The sequence below is a fragment of the Quercus lobata genome, chromosome 10, assembly GCF_001633185.2.
Source record: "Quercus lobata isolate SW786 chromosome 10, ValleyOak3.0 Primary Assembly, whole genome shotgun sequence".
In the NCBI taxonomy this organism is placed as follows: Eukaryota; Viridiplantae; Streptophyta; class Magnoliopsida; order Fagales; family Fagaceae; genus Quercus; species Quercus lobata.
In genome coordinates, this window is record NC_044913.1 from 23215107 (window position 1) to 23237414 (window position 22308).

The 22308-nt window shown below is 33.6% G+C and overlaps 3 protein-coding genes across 16 annotated transcripts; all 3 read left to right on the forward strand.

The window, feature by feature from the left end:
- The first annotated feature begins 615 nt into the window (after positions 1 to 615).
- Positions 616 to 10788, forward strand: LOC115963174 (TMV resistance protein N-like). 10 transcript variants are annotated; one of them, XM_031082082.1, is made up of 8 exons: positions 616 to 847; positions 1058 to 1578; positions 3086 to 4178; positions 4294 to 4587; positions 4673 to 5788; positions 6073 to 6819; positions 8054 to 10440; positions 10523 to 10788. In XM_031082082.1, exons 2-6 carry the CDS (start codon positions 1085 to 1087, stop codon positions 6763 to 6765), a joined length of 3690 nt encoding a protein of 1229 aa, XP_030937942.1. In that variant the 5' UTR covers positions 616 to 847; positions 1058 to 1084; the 3' UTR covers positions 6766 to 6819; positions 8054 to 10440; positions 10523 to 10788. The 10 variants fall into 10 exon arrangements, with proteins under 10 accessions (XP_030937942.1, XP_030937944.1, XP_030937946.1 ...); XM_031082084.1 differs by having other exon boundaries at positions 8054 to 9346; positions 10362 to 10788; XM_031082086.1 differs by having other exon boundaries at positions 8054 to 9346.
- A 2463-nt stretch (positions 10789 to 13251) lies between these two features.
- Positions 13252 to 16866, forward strand: LOC115963176 (TMV resistance protein N-like). 2 transcript variants are annotated; one of them, XM_031082089.1, is made up of 5 exons: positions 13252 to 13428; positions 13969 to 14481; positions 15106 to 16198; positions 16315 to 16599; positions 16712 to 16866. In XM_031082089.1, the coding sequence occupies exons 2-5, from the start codon at positions 13997 to 13999 to the stop codon at positions 16838 to 16840; spliced, it is 1992 nt and encodes a 663-aa protein (XP_030937949.1). In that variant the 5' UTR covers positions 13252 to 13428; positions 13969 to 13996; the 3' UTR covers positions 16841 to 16866. The 2 variants fall into 2 exon arrangements, with proteins under 2 accessions (XP_030937949.1, XP_030937950.1); XM_031082090.1 differs by lacking the exon at positions 13252 to 13428 and adding an exon at positions 13700 to 13786.
- A 188-nt stretch (positions 16867 to 17054) lies between these two features.
- LOC115963178 (disease resistance protein RPP2B-like) lies at positions 17055 to 21442 on the forward strand. 4 transcript variants are annotated; one of them, XR_004085732.1, is made up of 5 exons: positions 17055 to 17932; positions 18023 to 18819; positions 19303 to 19352; positions 19438 to 19571; positions 20771 to 21442. XR_004085732.1 is itself a non-coding variant. In XM_031082091.1 (4 exons), the coding sequence occupies exons 1-4, from the start codon at positions 17525 to 17527 to the stop codon at positions 20811 to 20813; spliced, it is 1368 nt and encodes a 455-aa protein (XP_030937951.1). In that variant the 5' UTR covers positions 17055 to 17524; the 3' UTR covers positions 20814 to 21442. The 4 variants fall into 4 exon arrangements, 1 of the variants encoding a protein (XP_030937951.1); XR_004085731.1 differs by having other exon boundaries at positions 19303 to 19571; XR_004085733.1 differs by lacking the exon at positions 19303 to 19352.
- The last annotated feature ends 866 nt before the right edge of the window (positions 21443 to 22308 follow it).

A 22308-nucleotide genomic window follows, 5' to 3' on the forward strand; every position in this document is an offset into this window, starting at 1 on the left:
CTTCGATAGCATCGCCTCATTAAACTTTTGGAGATCCCTAAAACCCATGCCGCCTAAACTCTTTGGTTTACAGAGTGTGCTCCACTTGGTCCAATGGATTTTTCTCTGCTCACCACGCTGCCCCCACCAGAATTTCTTAATCAGGGATTCGATTTCATTGCAAAGGGTGATTGGAAGCTTGAAGCAACTCATGGCATAGGTCGGTATTGCTTGGATGACTGCCTTGAGGAGCACTTCCCTGCCAGCCTGAGAGAGGAGCTGCTCTTTCCAACCTTGAAGCTTCGCCCAAACCCTTTCCTTAATGTACCTGAAGCTTGCCTTCTTGTTTTTTCCTATTAAGGTCGGTAAACCCAGGTATTTCTCACATTGTTTCACTTCTTGGACTCCAAGAGAAGTCTTAATTAGGTTAAGGGTGTCCGGGGGGGTAGACTTACTAAAGAATAGGCTCGTCTTGTGCATATTAAGGAGCTGCCCTGAAGCTTTCTCGTAGCAAGAGAGGAGAGCCTGGATTTTTTGGCATTCAAGCATGGAGGCACGGCAGAAAATTAGGCTATCGTCGGCAAAGAACAAGTGGGTGAGTCTTGGGCCAATATGCATTCTATCTTAAAGTCTAAAGATACTTTAAAAGCAAGGGCCACACTAAAGTCTAGTGACTTAAATGATTTCTACAATGGACTAAAAACGAGCTTGAAAAAAGAAAAAGAAGACTCGACTATAAACGGAGGACTCTCTCTCTCTCTAGATGTCTCACACACAACAAGCTGCAAATTCCTTTATTTAAACCAGCAATTACACAATATAAGAGCTTCACCGACCATACACTTATTACTGCTAATCTCCAAAATTTGTAAGTTCTCACTTTTTATTTTAATTTTTTTTGAGCATCTGTAAGTTCTCACTTGTTATGTCCATTCTTCTCTTTTATTTCCTCTCTTTAATTTTACTCTTTAATTTCTATATCATTTCCTTTTACTCCTTATTTGTTTATTTATTTTTACTTGAAATCTAATTGAATGAAATTTTGATGAGTGTCTATAATTCTGGATTGTGATTCAAGGTTTACTTGTAAATTTAGATTGGCTTCATGGATGCCAAAAACCCATCTTCTTCCTCTTCTTCTAGTCGTAAGTGGAAATACGATGTCTTTTTAAGTTTCAGAGGTGAGGATACTCGTAAGAATTTTACAGATCATCTATACGCTACCTTGAAACAGAAGGGCATCATCACCTTCAGGGATGATAAAAATCTCAAAAGAGGAGAATCTATTTCACCTGAGCTTTTAAAAGCAATAGAAGAATCAATGTTTGCCATTGTTATTCTCTCTAAAAACTATGCATCCTCAACATGGTGTTTGGATGAACTTGTGAAGATCATGGAGTGTAGAAAAAAGATGGATCAAACAGTCTTGCCCATTTTTTACTATGTGAATCCATCTGAGGTGCGAAAACAGGCAGGAACTTATGCACAAGCTTTTGATGAATATGAAAAACGTTTCAAAGATAATATGGATAAAGTTCACACATGGAGAGCTACTTTGACAGAAGTGGCCAATCTTTCTGGATTTCCTTTACAAGATAGGTAATTCATGCTAATGTTTTTGTTTTTATTTGTATATGTTATTAAATAATCGTTATCATTGACACGCGAGATTTATATGGTATCTAGTTGTTAGTATGTCATTCTAATGCATTTGACATGAGAACAACTATCTCTATTTTTGGTTGGGTACAGGGTACTGGTCCCTTTGACATTTATACTTGGTATACTACATAAACTATAACAATATAACACTATAAGGGTAGTTCTTTTAGACGGAAGATTCTCTTGACATGTATAACCCTAAGTCTTTAGTTATTGTTCATTGTTATCTTCTTTTAAATGTGGGATTACCATTTTTACACAGTAAATTGTATCTCCTTACTTTTTCACTTTTCAATGTGGAATTCATTTGAATTTAAAATGATTTACAACAAATTTCCACTTTTGAATCAAAAGGTTCTACAAAGAAGAGAATCCTCTTCCACCAATTTGTAGTGGATTTAAAAATTACTCCTCTATCTTTGCCAAGCCCAACAAATTGTTCTAAATTTTTATTTTCGGATTCAACTCATTTATGAAAAAAAAAAAAAAAAAAAAAAAAAAAACTATTTTGCACATGTATTTCTCTTTCACAATTTTTTAAAGGTTACACTTCTATAATCATATGGGACACCCATTTCATTAATTTTTTTTTTTAAAAATGGCGTGGTACGTGATGTGGGTGAACTATCAATTATAAAAATAAAAATAAAAGTTATCTTATTATTATTATTTTTAAATAAAAATTGTAATACCGCATATCCTTGTTTAGGAGTTTCATACACATAATTGCAATAATTGAAAACGAAAGTTGGGGACTTAAACTAGAGAAAAGAAAGATTAATTTTTGCACCCATGATTAATTATTGCACACATGCTTAAAATAATAAAAAACACATATAGAATGTTTTGAAAATTTATAGGTACTCTTCAGTGGTTAAATTATTTGTTTACATTTCTTATATTTAGATTTCTCTTTATAAGTTATTATGTTGATGAATATATATTGATTTTTGATGTTATATTTTAATTTATATTATTCTTTAAGTAGAAAATACAATTTATGATTAAGTTATATTTTATGTGAAAATTAATTTTTTTTTTATATTTTTATGTATTTATTTATTTATGATAACTAAGATATAAAGATTTTAATTTATTTTAATACTTATATTAATTAACATTTTTTGAATCAATATTATGTCAAACTATGTCTTTTTTTCTTACCCCTGAAACTAAAATTCTGACTCTTTTCTAATAGAATTTTTTATATATATTGCTCCAACAATAACTTATTACTCTATTCTCAATTATTTGGATTTTGGAATTACTATTCTTGTGTATGAGTCATTGCATTTATTTAGTTCTCTTCTTCTCAAGGTGAGATTTGCAAAATTTGAGGGTAATGTACATTGAAACTTAACACTAAATATATGCTTTCTTTTGGGATGTGGAAGGGAATATTGGTGATTCAATTGCATTGCTTGATTGTCTCTCTTCTTTGCAGGCATGAGTCAGAATTTATCCAAGATATTGTGAAAGAGATATTTCCCAAATTAAGTGACACATTTCCAAGAGATAATAGTGATTTAGTAGGAATAGATTCTCAAGTGGAGGAATTGATGTCGCTTTTGGCTATAGGATTGAATGATGTTCGCATCATAGGGGTTTGGGGGATGGGAGGAATTGGTAAGACAACTCTTGCTAGAGCTGTCTATGATACAATTTTTAGAGATTTTGAAGGTCATAGTTTTATCACTAATGTTAGAGAAGAATCAAAGAAATATGGTTTACATTCATCACAAAAAAGACTTATTCATGATGTTTTGGGGGAGACAAGTATGAATATACTAGATGTTGATAAAGGAGTTCTTTTGATCAAGCGTATCATGTGCCATAAAAGGATTCTTCTTGTTCTTGATGATGTAAATCAATTGAACCAGTTAGAAAAATTAGCTGGGAAGCATAATTGGTTTGGTCCAGGTAGTAGAGTTATTATCACAACAAGAGATGAGTCTTTGTTGAAAAGACATAACGTATTTGAAATATATGAGGTTAAAGAATTGAATAAAGATGATGCTCTTCATCTTTTTAAGTTGAAAGCTTTTAAGAGTGATTGTCCTGCCAAAGGTTATCTAAAGTTGTCTAAGCAGTTTGTAAATTATGCAAAAGGCCTTCCATTAGCTATTGAGGTTTTGGGTTCTTTTTTGTTTAAAAGAAGTAAGAAGGAATGGAAAAGTGCATTAAACAGGCTCAACGAATTTCCTGATCAAGATGTTATCGAAATACTTCAAATAAGTTTTGATGGACTTCATGAAACAGAAAAGGAAATCTTTCTACATATTGCATGTTTCTTTAATATGAAGGAAAAATATTATGTGGAAAAAATACTAGATTGTCTTGGCCTTTACCCTGGAATTGGTTTAAGGGTTCTCATTGAAAAGTCACTTATAAAAGAACTTAAAAATGAATATAGGATGCATGAACTACTACAAACGATGGGTCAACGCATAGTTCGTAAAGATCATCCTCAAGAACCTGCGACCTGGAGCAGATTATGGATACACAAGGACATTCATAACGTATTGGTGGAAAATTCGGTAAGAGATCATTTGTAGAACTTGAGCGTATGCCTTATAATGTTATTCAACACAGTTACAATTTGAATAACTCTAGTATCTTGCAATTCACCCATCCCTTTTTCTTGATTATCAGGGAACAAGAGCAAATCAAAGCCTAGTCTTAGAGTTTCCTAAAGCTAAAAAACTACGTAAATACGACAAGGGACTTTGGAACCTAGAAGCCTTTTCAAAGATGCCTAACCTTAAATTGCTTATAATTCATGGTGTTCAACTTCTGCATGGCCCAAACCATCTTTCTAATAACTTAAGACTTCTTGATTGGGCTTGGTATCCTTCAAAATCTTTGCCACCAGATTTTCAACCAAATGAGCTTGTTGAACTTCACTTGTTGCATAGCAAAATTGAACAGCTTTGGAAAGGGACAAAGGTAAGATTGTTATTTAAGTACTCTGATACAACTTTGTTTTTAGTTTTCAATTAATTATAGGGTTTGTTAAATCTAACTCTTTTAGAGTGTATATTTTGGCTTTGAACAGTACCTGGACAACTTGAAGTTCATCAAATTGAACAATTCCTTAGACCTCATTGCAACCCCAGACTTCACTGGAGTTCCCAATCTTGAGAAATTTATTTTTAATGGTTGTGTAAATTTACATGAAGTTCACCCATCTATCATGGTTCTTAAAAGGCTTACTCTTCTTGGTCTAGAAAACTGCAAAAGCCTTAAAAGTCTTCCAAGCAAGTTTGAAATGGACTCTCTTGAAATTCTCATTCTTTCTGGTTGCTCAAAAATCAAGAGAATTCCAGAATTTATGGGAAATATGGAACGCTTATCAAAACTTCACTTAGATGGCACTGCTATTACGAAACTTCCCTCCTCAATTGAACATTTGACAAACCTTGTTTCATTGCATTTAAGAGATTGCAAGAACCTTGTGTGTCTTCCTAGTATCATCTGTAGCTTCAAGTCACTTAAACATATTAATTTGTCTGGATGCTCGAAGCTTGATAGTCTACCGGAGAAGCTATGGAATATTGAAAGTCTAGAGGAGCTCAGTGTAAGCGGAATCGCTTTAAGAGAGTTGCCTTTCTCTAGTGTTACCTTAAAGAATCTTAAAGAACTATCTTTTCGGGGATGTAAAGGGCCACCACCTAAACTATGGAATAAGTTTTTTCCCTTTAATTTAATGTTGAGAATAAGCCTAAATCCTGTGAACTTGTTATTGCCTTCCCTTTTGGGTATGTGTTCTTTAACGAAATTGGACCTAAGTGACTGTAATCTCCAAACAATCCCTAATGATTTTGGAAACTTATCCTCTATAAACCATTTAGATCTAAGTGAAAATCACTTTAGTTGCCTTCCTGAAAGTCTTGTGCAACTATCTAAATTGTCGGCAATTAATTTACGCAATTGCACAGGACTTCGTTTGTTGCCACAGTTGCCATCAACGACTTATCGGGTTACAGCAGATGGTTGTACCTCATTGGAAACATTTCCAAATAGATTAACACCACACGTTTTCTGCCGTACACATTTTTCCTTCTTCAATTGCTTCAAATTGGCTGATAGTCATGGTCGGAGTGACATGTTCTTTAATGTGCTGAGAATGCTATTAACATTTCATCAGGTCTCTCTCTCTCTCTCTCTCTCTCTCTCTCTCTCTCTCTCTCTATACACACACACACACACACTAGGAAGCATGGACACTGACACGGGTACGACATGGTGACACAAACAATTTCTAAAAAATTATGACATGAAACAGCCAATACGATACTGGTATGACGTGGGTATGACATGAATATGACATGAATACGGCACCCTAAATGAAGTGTTTGTGCTCCTAGTGTGTGTGTGTGTATATATATGTATATTTTGTCAATTCTAAACATCATGGTTTGTACGTTTCAGGAACTCCGCAAGCAATCTATATATTTTGGTTACTTTAATATTGTGATTCCTGGAAGTGAAATTCCAACATGGTTTAGCCATCAGAGTGTGGGAAATATAGTTAAGGCACAAGTTACTCATCCCAACAAAAATCTGCAGTCTGTTTTGAGTAATAAGTGGATTGGATTGGCTGTGTGTACTGAATTGTCATGCCCCAATATTTATCTTTCTAATAATGGCCATTTTTTGACATGTCGCGTTTTTATCAATAACTATGAAGGTTCAAGCTTTTATGTAGCCATTAGTACTAGATTGGTTCAGATTAAATCAAGTCACCTTTGGATGTCCTATAGACCCTCTCAAATGTTTACTAAGAATAATAGAGCAGTATTGAGTCGAATTAATGAGAATGGATTCATAAAGATGGAGGTTAAATTTTCATTTCAATATGATTTTAGCCACTGCCGGGAGATTAAGAAATGTGGGTTTCGTCTAGTATACGAGAAAGACCTTGAAGATATAAGAGAAATGATGGCACAATCCAGCAACAACACTTGTAGCACTCCTTATCAGGGTTTGGATGTTGGTCTTGATTTTGAAAATGCAACAGAAGGTATCAAAATGAAGCGAAGCCGCGATGAATATGATGGGGCTGGACCTAGCGGTGAAGGCAGCTCTAACGATGTCCCACACTCAAAGAGGATTGAAAGATAGAGAATGCATGGGCTCATGCTAACTCTAATTGTAAGGATTCTAATGAAGGACCTGGTAAGTCATCGTTACATGGACTCTATAGCTTCCTATTGAGCATGTATAACTTTTGTTTTTGTTTTTTTGGAATTTTAAGCTCAGAAATTACGTTAAGTTTGTGTTACATGGACTTTGTAGATTCCTATTGGGCCGGTGGTAACCTTGGTTTTTTGTTTTGGAGAGAAAGTAGGCCATGATACAAAGGAATCTACAGAGTCAAAATGTCATTGCTATTACATTTTCATTAAACCTGTGAGCGTCAGAAGTTTACTATGCCAATATGCCATTTTCATTTTACCACCTTGTACAAATCTTCCCTTAAAAGAATAAATCCCAAATTTTAGAAGATCATGCTTTTTTAGAATACTTAGATTTTGCAATACAACTAGCTACTGTGATTTTAAGATTTTCATAATTATACCCTTAGTTGGACTCTTTCCAACATTCAATTTAACAAAATAAAGATGTAGTTAGTCAAGGGTTTTCCAATATAAGTGTAGAACTTCTGCTTTCTTTCCTTCTCAGTCTCAATTCTGAAAACTTCTATTTTACATATTCTAACAATATATTCTTGACAGATTACCTACAAGGTGCTCGTGAAGATATTTGACTATAAATTATTTTTACTGAATTTTGGCTTATTCACTTGAAAAAAAAAACCTATTTGGAAAGAGTCCACTTAAAAATTACTGTTATTTTCTTAGTTCACTTTAAAAAAAACCTATTTTCTGAGTTCACTTAAAAAAAAAAAAAAAAAATAGCTTAAGTATTTGGCGTAATTTGGGTTAGTTTGGACTCTTGGACTAATGGGGTTCGATAATTGCAAAGACCAAAGCTGTATTGCTTTAAAATAAAATAAAAAAGTGCTGATTTTAACTTTGGAGCTGCTGCAATTTGAATCAGTACACGTAATTGTTTTGCTGCATTTTATGTCTATTTACTATAAGAAATCATTAAACTGATAAATACATAAATAAATTATTTAGAAGCTCTAAATCAGTGATATCAGGTTCATGCATTTTGAAGGAATGTTGGAGGCTTTCTCATTATTTGTTTTGTATGTTATAGTAGCTTCTAATTGCCACAAAATGTGATGCAATTAGATGGTACTTGAAGCTTTTACTGGACAGCTTTTGTATCACTGGAGGCACTTTCTTTGTTATGGGTCCCCAGATTGCTTGCTTAAAATCCAGAGTAAGCATAGTCTGGCTAATTTGGATTACTAAGAGAACAGCAAAATATTCTTGTGTAGGTGCATGGAACTGTATAAGGATGAAATGCCTCAAGGTTGAATGGTGAAGATCATCATCTGGTTTCCCAAAGTAATTCTAAAACATGTGTTTATAGGCTGACTAAAGGGTTCACAACAGATTGTCGATAAAAGATTGAATGTTTTAGTGATATGCTAATCTTGATGCTCAGTGTGTTGTTTGTAAAAGAAGAATTAAAAGTATGGACCACTTATTTTGTGATTGTTCTTTCTCAATGAGGATATCGTGAACCATAATGAGAAGGTGCCTAAAACCCAAAGTTCTGTTGGCTGAGTATGTCCTACGATGAGAAATCACTTATGTCTAGATTGGCATACTGTGTATCATATTTGGCTTCAGAGGAATGCTAGTATTCATCAAGGAAGACTATTTTCTGAAGAGGCTAGGTCAAAATGATCAGGTGGGAAGTGAAGAACAGAGTTGAATGTAGCAGTTGCTGCAATTCTGTTCAAAGCAGGAGAATTTGCTGTCTTTGGGGGTATACCCTGTTCTGTACTTCAGAGTAGTAGCAGTTAGTGGTCCTTGTCTCCTTAAACTAACAGATTTGGAAATTTCATTTTATAATGTTTATGGTGTAATGTAGGTTGTTTCTGTATTGAGACATTTATGTGGGTAATTGTATGAGGCTTCACTCATTGCCATAACTTCCATTGAGCACTTCACAAGGGTGTAGATGTAGATGCTCAACATGATTTTCACAATTCAACAGAAAGTAGCAAAATTGAGAAAAGCCTGATGAATACAATGGGGCTAGACCTAGTGGTGAAGGCAGCTCTAATGATGTACCACACTCAAGGAGGATTCAATTATATACAAAGGATGTACAGCTCATGGTTGCTCTAACTATGGTAACTCTGATTGCAAGGATTCTAATTAAGGTGGTTCAGGACTAGTAAGTCACCATGTTTCATTCTATTACAAGTATTGTTGGTTACTTTTTTATTTTTCCTTTTCTTTGGCATATATATACTTGTATTTTTCAATTTTAAATTCAGAAATTGCGTTTATTGCAGCCCCTGATTTAATCTCTAGCCTTCTTTCTTTGACTTGGTCCACAACGGTAACAAAGCATACCCCCCTCTCTCTCTCTATCTCTCCCTCCCTTTCTGTTCTTCTATGATGTCTCTTCTTTGAGCTCATCTTTTCTTTGTTGAGTATGTCGGCCTCAGTCACTCAACAGCTGCACTCACCAGTGGTTTCTCACTCTTCGCTCTCACCCACAGTCAGCGACTCCTCAAGAATTCGTAAGCAGTATTGTCTCTGAAAGGTACATCGTAAGTGTTTTTCTTTTATTGGTCTCATGCCAAAATGCACCATTGTTGTCCCTTTTATTTATTAGAATGATATTTCTGTGTAAATGTGTTTGATGTAATGTGATGAAGACATATAAGTTAAAATACAATACACTATATCATCAATAGAGTAGACCATGGTCCACGGTTTTATAGCTACCATGATTTTAAGTTTTCCATAATGGGCATAATGTATTCCCTATTTATACCATTCATTGGATCCATTGTAGCATACAATTTTACATAATAAAGGTGTAGCAAGTAAAACAACTTCTGTTTTAACATATTATAACAATATATGTAAATGTTGGTTTGAATTGATAGGCTTAAATCGTGCAATTCTGTTCTTGACAGATTGCCTACAAGGTGCTCATGAATGAGCTCCATTGTAATTTAAAAAAAAAAAATGAAATTTGGCTTATTTATTTAAGCTTTCTCTGTTGGGTTTACTTTCTTCTTTTATTAAATGGTTTTTTTTTTTTGGTTGAAATTGTCTTTTATTTTTATTCTGCTTAGCTTTTGTGCAAATTGATTTGGAAACAGACCCATTTTCTTCAGTTTTTGGTTTTGCTATGAATATTGGTTGGATTTCTTCCACATTTATTTTATTTGGACTTTTCTCCATAATTTTTCATCTTTATATTCCTTCAGGTTTTGCTGGATTTCATTTAATTTGTCTAATTGTTTAAGCACTTGGCTTAATTTAGGTTAGTTTGGAACCTTGGACAAATGGAAAGACAAATGCTATATTGCCTAAAAAAATTGGTCCTGCTACATTTTTAATCCAAATGTATAACTGCCCCACTGCATTTTATATCTATTTACCATAACGAATCAGTAAACAGATAAATACAAAAATAAATAAATTAGAAACTCTCATTCAGATGATGGCAGGTTCATGCATTTTGAAAGGTTCTTGAGGCTTTCACAATAATTTTGTATGTTATAGTAGCCTCTAATTGCCACAAAATTTGAAGCATTTAGATGGTACTTGCAGCTTTTACTGGGCAGCTATGGTATTGCTAGAGGCACTTTCTCTGATATTATGTCCCAAGATTGCTTGTTTAACATACAGAGTAAGCTTAGTCTAGTTGAGATTGGGAAGTGAAGATGTGCTAATTTGGATGACTATGAAAACAATGACATATTCTTGTGCAGGTGCATGAAACTGTATTAGGAAGAAATTCCCCAAGTTTAAATCGTGAAGATCATCATCTGGTTTCCCAAAGTAATTCCAAAGCATGCGTTTATAGGCTGGCTAAGGCTAATGGTTCACAACAGAATGTCCACAGGAGATTGAATGTGTAGTGATGGTGTGCTAATCTTGATTCTCAATGTGTTGTTTGTAAAAAGATAATTGAAAGTAGGGATCACTTGTTTTGTGATTGTTCATTCTCGATGAATATATGGTGAACCATAATGAGCTGGTGCCTTGAAAAAATCCCATATTTCTGTTGGCATGAGATTATGCTCAAGTATGAGAAATCCATTGTGTCTAGATTGGCATTGTGCTCTACTATGTATCATATTTGGTTTCAGAGGAATGCTAGTATTAATCAAGGAAGACTCTTCTGAAGAGGCGATGGGACTCAAAATGATTAGGTGGGAAGTGAAGAACAAAGTTGAATGTAACAATTACTGCAATTCTGTTCAAAACAGGAGAATAGTAGCAGTTAATGGTCCTTGTGTCTGTTAAGACTAGGAAATTTCATTTTGTAATGTTTATGATGTTGGTTGTTTCTGTATTGGTGTTGGATTGTTTGGTTGCATTTTGGACTGATTGTACATCTATTTCTATTGAAATGAATTGCTCATTCATCCCAAAAAGACAAAAAAACTTTGCAAAACTTAAGTTATACAAAATCTAATAAAAAGAGAACATTATACATTGAACAAAAATAATAACAATAATAAACACACAAATATATAATGTTTTATAATTTCTTTCTATAGGATTTTATATTTTGAAATTGTTGCATGATAGTCTAATCATCAATGTTGTAAGTTACATCTCTTTTAATATACCTAACCAAGCAATCATTCATGCATTTATCTCCCATTCAATTTCGCAATTCATTCATTATATATTTGTCCATTCTTGCAGTATACATTTACTTATAAGATATTTGTCCATAGTACTAATAAAAGAAAAAATACAATTCAATCAAAGACATATTTTGGTCCTTTGTAATTTTATCAAGAAATTTTTTTTTTTTTTTTAATTGTTGTATCTATAACATTACTCTAATAAGAATTCAACTTAACAATTCAATAAAAATAAAAATAAAAAATTATTTAATTTAACAATTCAACTCAACAATTCAATAAAAAAAAAAATACAATTCTTTAATTTAACAATTCAACTCAACTTAGTGGTTTTTGTAATTGTATTAAGAAGAATTTTTGTTGTGTCTATAGTTTATTAAAAATTTAACTCAACAATTAAATAAATAAAAAAATTGTCTTTCACTCCACTCTGTTCCCCCATTTAAACAATGGTCCATGACCATGCATTTATATTTGTCTTTAGTGCCCATTTGAAATGCACTTATAAATTATCTTATTACTTATTTTTCTTCAATTTGTAAGAGCATTTGCAGCAGTGTAGCTATAATGCTATATTGCTAAATTTTAGCTACACTGCTGCTCAAATAATGCTCCAGCAGTGGAGCTAAATCTATTTTTTTTAGCTCCACTGCTACAGTACACATCTATATATAGATGTGTACTGTTCATTAGAGCTAAAAATAAAAATATTATTTTATCCCCCGGTTTCTATTATTTTATTCCACCGGCTTCCATTTGCTCCTTTCTTTTTCATTCTTTTATCCGTGCCTCTCTCTCTCTCTCTCTCATTCACTGTCATCTCCTCTCTGAGACTCTGAAGCTCATTTCTATCCATTAACTCTCTCAACTCCGGTCCGGTCTCTCCATTCACTCTTTCAACTCCGGTCCCTCAGACCCACGCCGCCGAATCCCGACGTCACCGAAGCTCAACTCCGGTCCCTCAGACCCACGCCACCGAAGCCCAACGTCAGCTCAACTCTGGTCCCTCAGACCCACGCCGCCGAATCCCAACGTCACCGAAGCTCAACTCCGGTCTCTCAACTCCCACCGAAGCTCAACTCTGGTCCCTCGATGTTTGGGTAGCTGGGTTTGGGTTTGGTGGGTTCGATTTGTGATTTGTAGCTGTGGGTTTGTTTTGTGGTGTGCTGGGGGTTTGTTTTGTGGTGCTGTGTTGGCGGTGGTTGTGCCATGTTTTGTGGTGCTGTGGGTTTTTTTTTTTTTTTTCCTGCTGTGGGGGTGGTGGCGCGGCTGTGGCTGTGGCTGTGGCTGATGGTAGAGTGGTAAATGGTCGGTGCTGTGATGTTTTTTTTTTTTTTTTTAATGTAGTAGGATATATTATTTTATTGTAGTAGTTATATTATTTTAATGTGGTGTTTATATTATTTTATTGTGTTGAAAGCTAAAATAGATTCACTGCTGCGGTATATGTGTAGGTAAAATAGATAAAGGAACTTTTGGTGGAGCTAAAAAGCTAAATTTTTAGCTCCACTGCTGTGGATGCTCCTACATATGTTATTTACTTATTTAACTTTTGCTTCTTCTTTTTTACTATTTACTGACTTCACTTAAATCACTTCGTTATTTTATTTAATTTTTACCTATCATCTATTTACGGATTAAAAAAAGGGTGGAATAAAAAAAGAGATAAAGATTGGACATAAAGCTTTTATTGCCCAAAGAGCCACTCAGCAAATAATAAATCATAACACACCATGACATATTGACATTATCATAAATTATTAATAATAAATTATAAATTTAAAGTCGACAGGTACAAAGTCAGACTCAGTCAAAAAAAAAAAAAAATCAGAGTCCACAAAGCGAGAAATCAAAACAAACACAGAGAGAGAGGGCGAGGGATGAGAGAGCGAGTGACCAAGAGAGAGAGAAAGAGAGTTGCGTATTGCGATAATTATCTGCAGATGAGATGAGGCAGAGAGTGGATACACTGTCACTGAGACTGAGCCAAGGACACCACACGTTCTCTTCTCTTCAAGGTTTTTTCTTTTCTCTTCAGATTTTAGAACAAAAGAAATTTAATTTGTTGTTGAGCTTTTTTTTTTTTTTTTTTCCCTTAAAATGGCCAAAAATATATATTAGGGGGACCAATTTAATTTTGTTGGGTTTAAATAAAATTTATGGTGCTCAAAACAAAAAAACTATAAAATATCATACATAATTTTTATTTTTATTTTTTGCCTTCAACGTTAAGTAAGTCAACTCAAATGACTTCTTGACTTGACTAAAAACGAAGTAAAAAAAAAAAAAAAAAAAGACTTGGCTTAAACCAGCAATTACACAATAATATAGGAGCTTCACTCACAATACAATTATTCCTGCTATTCTCCAAAATCTGTAATTTCAATCTCACTTGTTATGTGCATTCTTCTCTTTTATTTCCTCTAGCTTCTTAGTTTTACTTCCCTTTAATTTCTATATCGTTTCCTTTTACCCTTTATTTGTTTATTTATTTTTACTTAAAATCTAAACTGAATGAAATTTTGACGACTATCTATAATTCTGTATTGTGATTCAAGGTTGACTTGATATCTTAGATTGGCTTTCATGGATACAAAAAACCCATCTTCTTCCGCTTGTTCTAGCCGTAAGTGGAAATACGATGTCTTTCTAAGTTTCAGAGGTGAAGATACTCGCAAGAGTTTTACAGACCATCTCTACACTACTTTGAAACAGAAGGGAATTTTCACCTTTAGGGACGATGAGAAACTTGAAAGAGGAGAACCTATTAAACCCAAGCTTTTAAAAGCAATAGAAGAATCAAGGTTTGCTATTGTCATTCTCTCAAAAAACTATGCATCCTCTACATGGTGCTTGGATGAACTTGTAAAGATCATGGAATGCAAAGAATCAATGGGGTCAATAGTTTATCCTATTTTTTATGATGTGGATCCATCTGCGGTACGAAAGCAAACAGTAACTTATGCACAAGCCTTTGTCAAACATGAAAAAGAGAATATAGAGAAAGTTCACATGTGGAGAGCTGCTTTAATAGAAGTGGCCAATCTCTCTGGTTGGTATTTACATGATGGGTAAATTCTGCTAACAACATTATTTCCATTGAATATATTAAATTGTTGTCTGCATTTACATATAATAGATACATTTTGTAACTAGTTGTTGTGATGTGATTCTAATGCATTTTTGACATGACAAAAAAACTTCATTCATTTATGGTTGTGTATTTGTCCGTTTGACATGTATATTCTGTTGGTCCCTAATATAATCTTGTGTGAATTAAGAAAACTAATTAAGTATTTTAATCTTATGTAGAAATTATTTCATTGACTTAGTTGTGCATAAACTTAAGAATTTTCGGTGATATTGAATTATTAATCTCAAGTAGAAATTATTTCGTTGACTTAGTTGGGCATACACTTAAGAATTTTCAGTGATATTGAATTATTAATCTCAAGTAGAAATTATTTCGTTGACTTAGTTGGGCATACACTTAAGAATTTTCAGTGACATTGAATTATTAATCTCTAAGTAGAAATTATTTTATTGACTTAGTTCTCTGCTTCTCAATTGAAATTAAATAGAATTTGAGGGTACTTTATAATAAAACTTAAAACAAAGAATACCTGACTTTTTTTACAGGTGGGGGTGTATTGGGTGGTTCAATCACATTGCTTAATTGTCTTTCTTCTTTGCAGGTATGAGTCAGAATTTATCCGACATATTGTAGAATCCATATCACATAAATTGAGATATCCATTCCCAAGAAATACCAAAGGATTAGTAGGAATAGATTCCCGAGTGGAGGAATTGATGTCGCTTTTAGCTATAGGATCAAATGATGTTCGCATTATTGGGATTTGGGGAATGGGTGGAACTGGTAAGACAACTCTTGCTAGAGTTGTTTATGAAATGGTTTTTAGTGAATTTGAAGGTGATTGTTTTATCCCTAATGTTAGGATCGAATCTGAAAAATCTGGCTTACTTCCATTACAACAAAAACTTATTCGTGATATTTTGATGGAGAAAAATGTGAATATAAGGGATGTTGATGATGGAGTTCTTATGATCATGAATAGGTTATGTCATAAAAGGATTCTTCTTGTTCTTGATGATGTAAATGACTTCAATCAGTTAGAAAAGTTAGCTGGGGAGTCTAATTGGTTTGGTCCTGGCAGTAGAGTTATCATAACAACAAGAGAAGAGCATTTGTTGAAAATGCATACAGTATGTGGAATATATGAGGTTGAAGAATTGAAAGAAATTGAGGCTCTTCGTCTTTTTAGTTTGAAAGCCTTCAAAGAAGATCATCCTCCCAAAGATTATCTAGAATTGTCCGCATATTTTTTAAATTATGCTAAAGGCCTACCTTTAGCTATTGTTGTTTTGGGTTCATTTTTGTGCAATAAAAGTAAGGAGGAATGGGAAAGTGCATTAGATAGGCTCAAAAAATATCCTGAAAGAGGCATCTTTAAAATACTTGAAATTAGTTTTGATGGACTTCAGGATACAGAAAAGGAAATATTTCTGCATATTGCATGTTTCTTAAATATGAAGGACAAAGATTATATAGTAGAAATACTAGATTGTCTTGGCCTTTTCCCTAAAATTGGATTAAAGGTTCTCATTGAAAAGTCTCTTGTAAAATATTTTGAAAATAAATATTGGATGCATGAATTACTACAAAGAATGGGACAAGACATAATTTGTCGAGATTATCCTCAAGAACCTGGAAAGTGGAGCAAAATGTGGCTATATAAGGACATTCACAACGTGCTGATGAAAAATACGGTAAGAGATCATTTAGAAAATATACCTTATCATGTTATTCAAAGAAGTTGAAATTTTAACAACTTTAGTAATCATATATTTTGCAACTAACACGTTCCTTTTTTCTTTATTCTTAGGAAACGGAAGCAATTCAAGGACTTGTCCTTGAATTGGGTGAACTACATAAATCAGAAACGATACATTGGAATCTTGAAGCCTTTTCAAAGATGCCTAACCTTAAATTGCTTATAATTCATGATGTTCACCTTCTTCACGGTCCCAAAAATCTTCCTAATGGCTTAAGATATCTTGATTGGAGTAGGTATCCTGGAAAATCTTTGCCATCAAGTTTTCAATCAAATGAGCTTGTTGAACTTTCCATGTGCCACAGCAAAATTATGCGACTTTGGGAAGGGATAAAGGTAAGATTGTTATTTAAGTACTCCTATACATTTAATGAAAAACAATAAATTCAATGGTTTGGGGAACCTAATCTAGCTTTTATTATTTATTTTATTTTATGGATTTTAACAGCATTATGACAAGTTGAAGTCCATCAAATTGAACGATTCATTGAACCTCATTGCAACCCCTAACGTCACCGGAGTTCCCAATCTCAAGAAATTGGTGTTTAAAGGTTGTATAAAGTTATGTGAGGTTTAGTTCATAAAAGGCTTACTCTTCTTAATCTAGAAAATTGCAAAAGCCTTAGTAGCCTTCCATACAAGTTTGAAATGGAGTCTCTTGAAATTCTCATTCTTTCAAATTGTTCACAAATCAAGAGAATTCCAGAATTTATGGAAAATATGAAAAGCTTATTGAAACTTCACTTAGAAGGCACAGCTATTACGAAACTTCCCTCTTCAATTGAACATTTGACTAACCTTGCTTCATTGGATTTAAGTGATTGCAAAAATCTTGCATGTCTCCCTAGTATCATTTGGAGCTTCAAGTCACTTAAAGATATCAATCTAAAAGGCTGCAAAAACCTTAGTAGTCTTCCTGAAAAGTTTGCAATGGAGTCTCTTGAGATTCTTATTCTTTCTGGCTGTTCAAAAATCAAGAGAATTCCAGAATTTATTGAAAATATGGAACCTTGTTTCATTGCACTTAAGAGATTGCAAAAATTTAGTGTGTCTTCCTAGCATCATTTGTGACTTCAAATCGCTTAAAGATATAAGAGTGGCTAGATGCCCGAAACTTGAAAATCTGCCAGAAAACCTGTGGAATATCAAAAGTCTAGAGGTGCTTGATGTGAGTGGAGTTACTATAGAAGAGCTGCCTTCCTCTGTTCTTTCAAGAAATCTTAAAGAACTATCCTTTAGGGGATGTAAAGTGCCAAAATCTATGGGCTTTTTATTGCCTTCCTTGTCAGGGTTGCGTTCTTTGGTGAGATTAGATCTGAGTGATTGCAATCTTCTAACAATCCCTAGCAAATTTGGTTGCTTATCCTCTTTACTATATCTTGATCTAAGTGGAAATAATTTTGATTACCTTCCAAAAAGTATCATTCAACTTTCTAATTTGAGACGTATTTATGTGAGGAATTGTATGAGGCTTCGTTCGTTACCACAACTTCCGTCGAGCACTTCATACGTTTTTGCAGAAGGTTGTATCTCCTTGGAAACATTGCCAAGTAGATTAACACTACGCAACTTTGACCAGCCGTGTCTTTATTTCTTTGATTGCTTCAAATTGGCTGACAATCAAGGTTGGACTGACATGCTCTTTACAATGCTATCAGGATATGCTCAGGTCTCTCTCTCTCTCTCTCTCTCTATATATATATATATATATATATATTTATCTTGCAAAATTCTAAACATCATGGTCGGTATGTTTCAGGGAATCTACAAGGCATGTAATACTTCATTTCTGGCTACCATTAGTATTGTTATTCCTGGAAGTGAAATCCCAAGATGGTTTAGCCATCAGAGTGCAGGGGCTATAGTGAATGCACATGTAACTCATTCTTGTAATAAGTGGATTGGAATGGCTGTGTGCGCTGTTTTTTCACTCCATTATCTTCATCAAGAAGATATAATGAAGGGTTGTTATATATCCGTCAATAACCCTGGAAATTCCAGATGTTTTGGATTCTTAAATCATAAATTTGTTCAAACTGAATCAGATCACCTTTGGCTGCTCTATATTCACCCTGAATGTTTTTCTGAGAATGAGAGAGCAGACTTGAGTCAAATTGATGAGAATGGAATCATTAATATGGAGGTTGAATTTGATTGTAAACGTGACCCACGCTTTGAGTGTAAGAAATGTGGATTTCGTATGTTATACGAGCAAGACATTGAAGAGATTAGAGAAATGATGGCTCAATCCAGCAACAGTAGCTGCATCGTTCCTTATGAAGGATTGAGATCCTATACAATACCTATACCTCGTGATCATCCTTACAAGGGTGTAGATGTAGATGCTCAACATGATTTTGACAATTCAACAGAAGGTAGCAAAATTGAGAAAAGCCGTGATGAATACAATGGGGCTGGACCTAGTGGTGAAGGCAGCTCTAATGATGTACCACACCCAAGGAGGATTCAAGTATATAGAAAGGATGTATGGCTCATGGTAGCTCTGACTATGGTAACTCTGATTGCAAGGATTCTAATTAAGGTGGTTCAGGACTAGTAAGTCACCATGTTTCTTTCTATTAGAAGTATTGTTGGTTGCTTTTTTTATTTTTCCTTTTCTTTGGCATATACTCCCTCCATTCCAATTTGTTTGTTCTATTTGAAAAGTGAAACTTTAAAAAAAAAAAATCATTTATTGTCTTGTTTGCCTTATAAAAATGTATAAGTTTATAAAACTATCCTTAAATAAATTTATCAGATTTTTTTTTTTTTTTATAAAAGAGTTCTTCTTAATGAAGCAACTAAAAAGGTGCCCCAATTAAATTGATTTTTTAAATATTTGTTAGTTTTCTTTTCAAATAGTTTTGAATAAAAAGTAGGGGTATAATAGAAACATTAGTAAATTAATGAATTTTACTTTTAAAAACAGAACAATATTTTGGGACATTCCAAAATGGAATAGAGGACAAACAAACTAGGACGGAGGGAGTATATACTTGTATTTTTCAATTTTAAATTCAGAAATTGCATTTATTGCAGCCCCTGATTTGATCTCTGTATCCTTCTCTCTTTGACTTGCTCCACCAACGGTAACAAAGCATATCCCTCTCCCCCTCTCTCTCCCTCCCTTTATGTTCTTCTCTGATGTTTGATTTTCTTCATCTCTTTTTTCAGCTAATCTTTTTCTTTGCTGAGTATGTCGGCCTCAGTTGCTCAACATCTGCCTCACCAGTGGTTTGTCACTCTTTGCTCCCACACCCACAGTCAGCAACTCCTCAACGAGTCGCAAGCAGTGTTCTCTCTGAAAGGTACATAAGTGTTTTTTTTTGGTCTCATACCAGAATGCACCATTGTTGCCCCTTTTTTTAGAATGATATTTCTGTGTAACCATGTTTGATGTAATGCAATCAAGACATGTATGTTAAAATACAATATTCTATATCATCAATAGAGTAAACCATGGTCCATGGTTTTCTAGATACCATGATTTTAAGTTTTCCATAATGGGCATATTGTATTCCTATCTATACAATTCATTTTTGGATTCATTGTAGCATACAATTTTACATAATAAAGATGTAGCAAGCAAAACAACTTCTGTTTTAACATTTTCTAACAATATATGTAAATGTTGGTTTGAATTGATAGGCTTAAATCATGCAATACTGTTCTTGACAAATTGCCTACAAGGTGCTCATGAATGAGTTCCATTGTAATTTTTTTTAAATGAAATTTGGCTTATTTATTTAAACGTTCTCTGTTGGGTTTACTCTCTTCTTTTTATGATTCTTTTTTTTTCTTTTCTTTTTTTTTTTTTTTGAAATCGTATCTTTTTTTATTCTGCTTAGCGTGGGTGCAAATTGATTGGAAACAGACCGATTTTCTTCAGTTTTTGGTTTTGCTATGAATATTTGTTGGATTTCTTCCACTTTTATTTTATTTGGACTTTTCTCCATAATTTTTCATCTTTATATTCCTTCAGGTTTTGCTGGATTTCATTTAATTTGTCTAATTGTTTAAGTACTTGACTTAATTTGGGTTGGTTTGGAATACTGGACTAATGGGGTTAGACAAATGCAAAGACAATTTCTATATTGCCTAAAAAAATTGGGCCGGCTACATTTTTAATCCAAATGTATAAGTTATAACTGCCCCACTGCATTTTATATCTATTTACTATAATGAATCATTAAACAAATAAATACAAAAATAAATAAAGTAGAAACTCATTCAGATTATGGCAGGTTCATGCATTTTGAAGGATGCTAGTGGCTTTCACAATATTTGCTTTGTATGTTATAGTAGCTTCTAATTGCCACAAAATTTGATGCATTTAGATGGTACTTGCAGCTTTTACTGGACAGCTTTCATATTTCTGGAGGCACTTTATTTTTATATGTCCCAAAATTGTTTGTTTAACATACAGAGTAAGCTTAGTCTGGTCGAGATTGGAAGTGAAGATAGGCTAATTTGGATTACTAAGAAACAGAGAAATACTATTTTGCAGGTGCATGGTACAAGGAAGAAATGCCCCAAGGTTAAATGGTTAAGATCATCTGGTTTCCCAAAGTAATTCCAAAGCATGTGTCTATAGGCTGGCTAATGGTTTACAACAGATTGTCAACAAAGATCGAATGTTGTAGTGCTGTGCTAATCTTGATGCTCAGTTTGTTCTTTGTAAAAAGAGAATTCAAAGTAGGATCAATTAATTTGTGATTGTTCTTTCTTGATGAGGATATGGTGAACTATAATGAGCTGGTGCCTAATAAAAATCCAAATTTCAGTTGGCTTGAGATTATGCTCTATGATGAGAAATCCATTGTGTCTAGACTGGCATTGCGGTCTACTATGTATCATATTTGGTTTGAGGAATACTAGTATTCATCAAGGAAGACTACCTTCTGAAGATGCTACCTTCTGAAGAGGCTATGGTCAAAATGTTTCGGTGGGAAGCAAATAACAGAGTTGAATGTAACAGTTATTGCAATTCTATTCTAAACAGGAGAATAGTAGCAGTCAATGGTCTTTGTTTCTGTTAACTACAGATTAGCAAACTTCACTTTGTAATGTTTATGGTGTAGTGTAGGTTGTTTTTGTATTGATGTTATTTATATAAGGCAAGATATTTTGTAAATAATGTAATTTGTAGTTGAAATTTGTTTCTAGTACTTCTTGCAAATGGTTCATCCTCTATATGTTTTAAATAGCCTAAATAGAAAGTAAATATAAGTAAATTCATCACCTATATTAGAAAAAAAATACAAAACTTTATACATATGAAAAATGTAATTTTATCAAGATCTTATCAATATTTTTCTTAGAATGTGACATAATTCTCAATAAAGAGACTCCTCTTTCTACAAAAATCTCTCCCCCCCAAAGATCATCAAAGTAGACTAAATAGACCGAATTGATTGAGGTGGACCGAATAGACCAATGTGAACCGAACTAGATTGAAATGGACCAAATGAATTGAAATACTATGTTGATATGATTCAACAAAAACATACCTATAATAAATGCTACACTTCAAATTTTAAATATTATATAGATAAATATATTTGCTTAATCACACGGACCTTGAGTTAGATCTTAGTAAAAAGTCTAATGACACAAAAAAACTTCACTAATATTTTCACCATTGCCAAGACAAATATGTTATGATTGATTTACAGTAAAAGTTAACGGTGAATCCATGTGAAAATGATTTTACATTAATCAAAATTTTATCACTTCTACAAGTTTTGAAGAAACTATAAAATAGTTTTGTTATGTCTCAAAGCATTGGTAGCACATTGGGCATTCTTTTTAAATCCAAGGATGGCCCACATATGGGTTATTGAAACCGATGATGTGCAATCTCTACCATAAACATTTAGACATTCCTAAACATATGGATTGGCTTTCTACTTTTCTTACCACGAAATCTCTTCATTGAATAAAAGCAGAGAAACAGACTTTGTACACCAACAAAACAGTCTCTATAGTGAAGATACAAATCCAGGAGAAATTCTTCAAGGAGATTAAAATGTTACGCAGTCCTAA